Raw genomic sequence first — 8710 nt, forward strand, 5'->3', positions numbered from 1 at the left:
TGTGTTTCTGGGTAACATAAATGGCAAATAAGTTGCACCCATAAATTTTGTGACATATCATACATTTTATTTTCAAGAGAGAAGAAAATGAATTTTTTTTTTCAGGAGGTGGGGGATGGGTAGATCTGAAAGGCTCTGGCTGTGTCCTTTTACCTATTTTTTCCTATTTCCCTCTTCCTTATACTGACTGCTTCCTTTCTGCTATATAAATAGCCAAGATGTTCCACCCCAAAAGCCTTTGTACTTGTTCTTTCCCTGTATTTGCAACATTCTTTACTGATATCTACATGGTTTTGCTTTAGTTTTGTGCAAATGATACTTTAATAAGTAGGGTCTTCCCTGACCACCCTCCTTAATGGCACACTATCCTCCTCGTCCCTTCTTTATTTTCCTTCTTATCACTTATTTCTTATCTACTGCATACCCTATTCATGATAAGATGCTTTCCACAAGTGCAGAAGCTTTGTACTGCTCAATTTGTTACTTAGAATAATGCCAAATATATCATATTAATGGGAATGAACCAGTTTATAATCTTCGCAAAGTAAACAAATGATACAAACTGATTCCACACTGGTAACAGTGCTGTAGAACTGACATTTTTTTTTTTTCATTAATCAGTATTTTTTATTATGGTTTTGTGGGGTACAGTTAAGGGTTAGGTGTACAATTACGTTTCATTCAGGCACCCTGTTGATAAGAGGTGTTTTCTCATCCCCCGACAGATATTTGCTACTGTTAATCCCATCCCCCTCCCCCCCATAGTTTCCCAGTACCGTCAGTCATTTTCTTATAGTATTGCATTGGATGTTCAAGGTCCATTATATGAGTGAGAACATGTGATATTCTAATCTTTGTTTCTGTGAGAGGTCATTTTTACAGCAATCCTTAATGATTTAATGATCCTGAATTTCCACTAAATACAAATCTAATTTATCAAAATTTTAAAATCAGAGATAAAACTTCATATTTAATGTTCTGAAACAATTTTTTGTAGAACATTTTACAGAAAAAGACACTGTACAATAATCAAAATTAATCGATTCTAAACCCTGATGAACAGAGGGAAATTTTTTACTATTTGCAAAACAAAGTAAAAGATATCCATTAGCAAAATGCATGAAGTTCAAACTATGTAAAACCTATTTTAGGATTCCACATTTAATAATGAAAGAAACAAAAATCCTTTTGAAGAGGTGATTTCCTTTTTAAAGTCATGTTGGAAATTGTACTGGTTTTATTTCAAATCTTGAAAATGAAATTGCATTTACAAATAATAGATATAGATAATGGAAGAAGCTAAAAGTCAAAGAAGAGACTTTATCATTGTACCGGAAACAAAACATCATTCAAAGATCCTCAGCAGTAAAAGTGGTGCTCTGAAAATCGAAAAACAATAGCCTAACATTAGTGGAGATAGAAATTCCAGTTAAAAAGGGCAGCGTGGAGGCAATTCCTGTGATTATCCTGTGAAGAAAAAGTGAAATTGAAGCTCTCAAAGGATGAACAGTTTTAAAAACCATTAGATGCTCTAAATGAATTTAACTTCCTTAGACCTAAGAGGTGATCTCTCCTCACCGGCTCTGGCCTGGCATGACCTACCTCTAGCATGTCCGTTCCCTCAAAGCTGTCTCTGAACTCTCTGAGTATATCATGCTTGATCATTTTAAACTAAAAGAATTATACCAGGATTTTTATTTTTCAAACCTGAACTAACTGCACAGTTGCAAACTGTAAAAATTAGTTTTCTCCTCAGTATCCTGTAAATACAGGGCTTAAGCACTAAGAAATTTTACTTAAACAGTTAATTGAAAAACTACCAATTTACAACTAGGTGTGTATGTTTATATATATGTATGTGTATGTATACACTAAAATAGTTATGGATGAAATAGTATTTCTGAAATTTGCTTCAAAATCATATGGTAAGAGAAGTGGTGATTGCTGAAGTTAAATAATGGGAAAAAGAATTACTCTTATTTTCCTATTTTGGCATATATTTAAATATTTTCATGACAAGAGTTTTTTAAATGCCTTTCATGAGTTTTCACAGTTTAAAAACTAAAATCAAACTAGTTATTTTAGTTTTCCCCAACTTTTTGTTATACATAAAACAATGGTATGAACCAAATAATGGTACAGAAAGTAGCCATACCTGAAAAGCAGTTTTCAAATTTGAGCTATCAAGTCCAACCCCAGCAATTGACAAAGCAGATAAAGAACTTGGTGAAAATGCTTGAATCTGATTTCCATACTGATCTGTAATTATTATAACTTAAAAAAAGGGAAGTTTTATTTTAGTGTTATCTTTTTAATAAAATACATAAATATCTATAATACACAATAAAAATATGCTTAGAAACTTACTTTTTGTTCACTTACTAAGTAATTTTTTGGTATAAAATGATTATTCTCATTTCTTCTACACTTACTACCAAAAAAAAATCAAGAATGTACCTAAATACATTTAAATTACATATTTAACATGATGCTAATGTTAATCAGATTTTTTTTACCATGAAAAATTTGAAGACAATATTTTATTATTATGCAATTTTCTAGGTATAAGAAAAAATAAGTAGGAATCCATTTATACATTTACTTTACACTTCTCGTTAAAAAAAAAAAATTTTTTTTTTGAGAGACTGGGTCTCACTATTTTGCCCAGAGTGGCCTCAAACCCCTAGGCTCAGGTGATCCTCTTGCCCCAGCCTTCCAAGTAGCTGGGACTCTAAGGCACATGTCACCATGCCAGGCTTTCTTTACAGTTTTAATATTGACAACTGGCTGGGCATGGTGGCTCACACCTATAATCAAACACCTATAATCAAGCCCAAGATGGGAGGACTGCGTGAGCCCAGAAGTTCAAGACCAGCTTAGGCAACACAGTGACAACCTGTCTCTACAGAAAAACTAGCCGGGCATGGTGGTGTGTGCCTGTAGCTTCAATTACTCAGGAGGTTGAGACAGAAGAATCACCTAAGCCCAGGAGGTTGAGGCTGTGGTGAGCCATGATCATGCTACTACACTCCAGTGTGGGTGACAGAGTGAGTACCCAACTAAAAAAAAAAAAAAAAAAAAAAAATCCAATTATTTCCAACAAAAGGCAATTTAAAAAAATATCTTTGCAAAACTGATTTTAAAGTTATGCCAGTCTGGACAAAGGTAGTCAAAATATTTCGATCTTATTTGAGAATAGATTTTAAACCAGTAATATTACAGAAGCCCAAAACTTTCCTTTCAGATTACATAAAACATCATGTTAAACCATAGGTGTAAAGAAATATCACACAAGTGTTCTAAAGAAATAAAACAAGCCATACTAACCTACTTCTCCTTGAAGCTCTTGACCCATCTGTATTGTTTTTCCTCCTTTTAACTCACATTTTAAATGTTTAGGTTCATCAGGAAGTGGTCTGAAATTGGTTAAGAAGTTAAAAGGTTTTAGTTACATTATTAACTGTAGGAAAAAAAACTAAAGTACTTCCAATATACTACAGAGTAACATAATATAATGCTCACACTCTAAAACTCAAATACAGTAACACCCCTCCAAATACTTCCTCAATTTGTAGAACATGGCTATTAATCCAAAAAGAAATAGGGAAAAGACAGCAAAGATAGTAGAGAAGACATACCAAAAACATAGACATGTTAAGTCATAATGCCTATACTAGATTAAATGGAGATAATGAAAAGAAAACACTGAGAGAACATGTGAGTCAACAAGAATAACTCATCAAGAGATTTGACTATGAGCAGAGAGTAGCACATTTGAAAATTTTCTCTCAGCCGGGCTCAGTGGCTCAGCCTATAATCCCGCGCCTTTGGGAGGCTGAGGTGAGTGGACTGCCTGAGCCCGCGGGTTCAGCACCCTCCTGGGCAGCGAGACCTCATCTCTACAATAAAAAATCAAAAAATCAGCCAGGCATGGTAGCGCATGTCTGTAATTCCGGCTACTTGGAAGGCTGAGGTGGAAGGATCACTGGAGCCCAGCAGGTGGAGGCTGCGGTGGCCAGGAGCAGCCACTGCACTCCAGTCTGAGCAACAGAATGAGACTCCAACTTTAAAAAAAAAAAAAAAAAAGAAAGCAAAGAAAATTTTTTCTCAAACACAGAGCTATTCTAAGCATAGGAACAGTATGGAAATAGGTAGAGAAGTTAAAAGTGCAAGTCGTTATTGGAAGAGGTGACCAATGAACTGATAGGCCAAAGTAGAAGATAGGATTTTCATGTATTTATTTTAGTCTTTCCCTTTTTTATAAGTTCTATATATTAACTGTGGTTGGACTCTGAGCTTTGGAAATCCTCACTAACCAATGAAATAATTGTTCCTTCTAAACAACACTTTGATCACATTGTATCTTTTGTATTTTTAATGACTTTATCATTTTGCAGGTGTTTTCACTGTTTGCACTAGGAAGACTTTCCTTGAACGCAGGTTCTAGTTTTTCCAATTATTTAGAAGGTCAATTCAGTGCAGGGCTTTAGTGACAACAAGAATTAATCACCATCACCAATGATGCTTTATCCCAAAGTCAACCTATTATAGATCACAGAAATGGCAATATTTTCTACATTAAAAACATCTTTCACACTGGAGAAAAACATTTTTGTTGCCATGCGCTGAATTTTAAAATACCTGAAAATATAAGCCCACAAACCTTACTGTAAATGCACTTTCCAAAGACACATGATCATCTTGGAATGAAACCTGACAATAGCGCATATCTTTTACAGATGTTGGTACTTGTACATCAGGAAGTAGACCCTGTAGCAAGTGTTCTTTGTTAATCTCAGGAGTCCAATTAACCTAGGAGAAAATTATGTATTTAAGAATAACAAAGTTTGGTCTGTCTAATGCCCTCTTATGGTTTACCACCTATCTTACTGAAGACTCTTAAAACTAAATTGCAACCCATCCTCCTCACCTCCAAGAAAGTAGTCTCTTTATGACCAGAAATGATGGTGATTCATATATTACTATGATAGAAAAACATCTCTTTGTCTTTGCTGTTAATGTTGCCATATCTTTCAGTACAATAAAATAAACATTCTTAAGTTAATTCTTTAGAGCTTTGCCACAAAATTACCACTGAGATCATTAGTTTAAAAACAACATATAATGATCCTTTTAATTCTTAAAATACTCAATTTTTTAAAAACAATTTTGTTTATGGAGGCTCTAAATGAGTTCTAAGTGAACCGTATTCACTTTATTGAGCAAGGTGATAAAAAGAAGTTACATTCATGGATATAACTTCCACTTTTCTGGCCACCTTTTAGTCTTAATTTGCTCTTGGGTGCCTTTTAGCTCTAACTTAATTTACATATCTCTTGCATTCCTTATTTGTTTACTAATCTATATTTTTCAAGTTGATTGCCTAGCCCTATCCTACTTTTAAACTTCTAATCCTTTCTATTTAATAATTTTTAGCTCAACTTTCTCTGTTTTTAGCCTTCTATAGTTATGACTTTTTTTTTGGGTCGGAGTCTCACTGTTGCCCAGGCAGGAGTGCAGTGGCACACGCATACCACCCCAGCATCAACCTACTAGATTCAGGTAATCCTTCCACCTCAGCCTTCAAAGTAGCTGGAACTATAGGCGTGCGCTACCATGCCTGGCTAATTTGTTGATTTACTGTAGAGATAAGGTCTCGCCAAGTTGCCCAGGCTGTTCTCGAACCCATAGGCCCAGGCAATCCCTTCACCTCGGCCTCCCAAAGAGCTGGGATTACAGGCTTGAGGCACTGAGCCTGACAGTTATGACTTTTAATATTTTAGTATTATTTCCTAGCTTATGCTACTCTAATAGTTTTAGTTACTTTTTTATCTTTTAAGCCATCTTTATTCTCTGTCCTTTATAGACTTTTTTTTTTTTTTTAAATAATGAAGGATAAGAAGCAAACAGGAGTTACATAAAAAAGATAAAATCTTTCCTTCCTCACTCTGGCTGTGTACCCTAAATGGATTCCCAGCTCAGTTCAGGAGGACTTCTCTCAATCTTGGCTTAATTCTCTAAATACTATAAAACCACTGTAAAGGCTGTACATTTAACTTAAGAGCAGTATCCCTTACTGTCAATGAAGAGGTGCACGTCTTTAAATCTTTGGTATCCAAGAAATACGTAACTACTATTTTTGAGATAAAATGTGTCATACAAGTTTAGAGAAGGGCAAAAAGAAGGTTATGTACAAGGAGATGCTCTTCAGTCAATGGTTTTTCTTAACCTTGATAAGAAACCAAAAAGCGGAAGAATTATTGAAAGAGAGGAAGTAGTTCAGAATCCAGGTACCTCGCACTACTTTTAAACTTTCAAATCTGCTGACAGAGATAAAAATGCTTACAAGCAGGATCAGGATTACTTCTATCTCAATCTTCTTTTTCTTCATTATGGGGGTGGGTAGGGGGTGAGTACGGGGGTAGAGAATTAAACTGGCTGTAGAAAGCATTGCTCCAAATAAGATATTAAAAATAAGGTCAGTTGAACCCCTGGCTAAACAATCCTTTTACGTTATCAGATCCTACATTTTGAAACTCAAGATAGAGGATATAAGAGTGTGAAACAGTAACTCCTACATTATGTCACTCAATGACAACTCTCCAAAAATTCAGTTAATTGGAACCCCTTCCTGAGAATCCACAAATATAGGCTCTCTAGACATAGGGCGATGTTTAGAGAGAAACTAAAATGATGTTTTAATATAAGTGCCCTCAAAAACCCCTGGAGTTTTAGAAAATACTTTTCCCACACTCAAGATTTCAGTAGTTTTGTGTTTATAGACATCAAGCCAAAAAGTACAGTCAGTTCTGCTATAATGCTTACTTTGAGAATGCAGATTTGTTCCAATGAGATCAATACGTTAGAAAATAATTTAAGCATAAAGCAAATTTCACTCTTGATTTAGTACAATTTCATCCATGAAAAAACTAGGTAAACACAAAAAACTACCTAACAGAAACAAAATACATGGGAATACACAAAACAACCTCAAAGACCTACTAGTCACCTCTGCTGACTGCATTATGAGACACACATATCCATATCTAGTTTTACAACAACTTTCTGTTCAATTTCAGGTAACCCTCCTATCTACTAATTCACAGTGACTCACAAGCTGCAACCCTTCCTGAGACTTCCAAAAGCTAGGCTAATACCATATTATTATAGTATTTACAGACTTCTTAACATTTAAAGTGTATTACTATTATTGTTTTTGCCACTGTTTTATTAGTTTCTCTTTTTTTTAACGGGTTACTGATAAAGTGTGAGCATTGTGCCTCTAATTGCCATTTCCCCATAAGCCCTGTGATTTTTACTGCGTAATATTGCACAACACAGTGGTTTTTGGGAATGCATATGTCTTGTTATAGATCTGACTGGACTTTGAAAGAAGGAAAGCACAGACTGCCCATACTATTTTTTCAATCAACCATAAAGGGAATGCTACAGAACTGTCTGCTTTATGTGATAAGAATCTAACAGTTTTGATTTGGTTCCCTGTTCAATGAGAAGTTTCAACATAGATTCAACCCTATCAAGGTTATATTCAGATGACCAGCAGGTTGACCTGAAACCCACAAAACTGTTTTTCTAAGGATCAAAATTTTAGAATGGTTATACCAATTCCAAATGGCCAAATCAGGGCTCTGTAGTTAACAACACTGTTTGCCTTTAACAATCTTTTGTTTAACGCCTTCAGAATAGCTTCCAATCTACGGCTTGGCAAGGTGAACTTGATTACAACTGCAGAAAAACAGCTGGTCAGGATGTGCCTAAACAAGATGCCAAAAACTGGAAATTTTGTTTAAGTGTCAAAATCATTTTTTAAGTATAATTTTGTCACACATGAATCATCAATCTAGTCCACATGGGCTAAAAGTTTATTTAGCCTAGAATTATAATAGTATTGTTCTGTGACAAGCTTCTTTTTAGAGGCTACCCATAAAACTTCTTGTTCAGAGTCTTCCAAACATACAATAAAAACAGCCAAACTGTTTGAGATACTTACTTTAATTTTTTCTGCTAAAGTTGATGTTATATTGATTTCTCTTTCTCCTTCATCGTACATTTGGAAAATAAGATTACTCATAGTATCACCAGCTATCCAATTAACCTCATCCTGATGTTTGATCTGAATTGCCTTTTGTCCTTCTACACTGAATATCTGTAGTCTTGCAACATGGCTACTGGGTAGCAACTTAATAGTCTTCTCCACAGGTGCCACATCTTTACAACTCTAGGAAGAGAAAAACACCAAGTGAGAGGTATCTGTACAGAAACTTTACACTCCTGAAGAATTTAGTTTCAGTATTATGGAAGATCATCTTATATACTATTATACTCTCAGGCTTTTTTCATTAAGAGGGCACTGTACTAGTAATAATTCCATATTTTATACCACCAGGTAATAAATGACAACGGCTACATTCTTAAAACCAAAAACGACTACACTTAAACGAAAAGGATTCCCTTCCCCTTATTTCTGAATTTGTTTAAAAGTATTGCAAATTTGTGCAATTTTAATCATGTTACATATTCTGTGACAAACATTTATTAGTAAGAATAAAGAAGCCGGGCTCGGAGGCTCAGCCTGTAATCCCGCACCTTTGGGAGGCTGAGGTGAGTGGACTGCCTGAGCCCACGGGTTCAAGACCCACCTGGGCAGCAAGACCTCATCTCTACAATAAATCAAAAAATCAGCTGGGCG

General features: G+C 35.1%; 1 protein-coding gene across 1 annotated transcript in view; it reads right to left on the bottom strand.

The window, feature by feature from the left end:
• Nucleotides 1–8710, bottom strand: part of SMCHD1 (structural maintenance of chromosomes flexible hinge domain containing 1) — a 144605-nt gene that overhangs the window by 47906 nt on the left and 87989 nt on the right. The window contains exons 25-28 of the mRNA XM_021707416.1: nucleotides 8012–8239; nucleotides 4664–4812; nucleotides 3328–3416; nucleotides 2156–2274 (exon numbers count right to left, since the gene is read on the bottom strand). Coding sequence (XP_021563091.1) covers nucleotides 2156–2274; nucleotides 3328–3416; nucleotides 4664–4812; nucleotides 8012–8239 — 585 coding nt within the window. The remainder of the gene's footprint in view (nucleotides 1–2155; nucleotides 2275–3327; nucleotides 3417–4663; nucleotides 4813–8011; nucleotides 8240–8710) is intronic.

Source organism: Carlito syrichta, unplaced genomic scaffold (genome assembly GCF_000164805.1).
Source record: "Carlito syrichta isolate Samal-C Ts95f unplaced genomic scaffold, Tarsius_syrichta-2.0.1 Scaffold317479, whole genome shotgun sequence".
NCBI classification, from domain to species: Eukaryota; Metazoa; Chordata; class Mammalia; order Primates; family Tarsiidae; genus Carlito; species Carlito syrichta.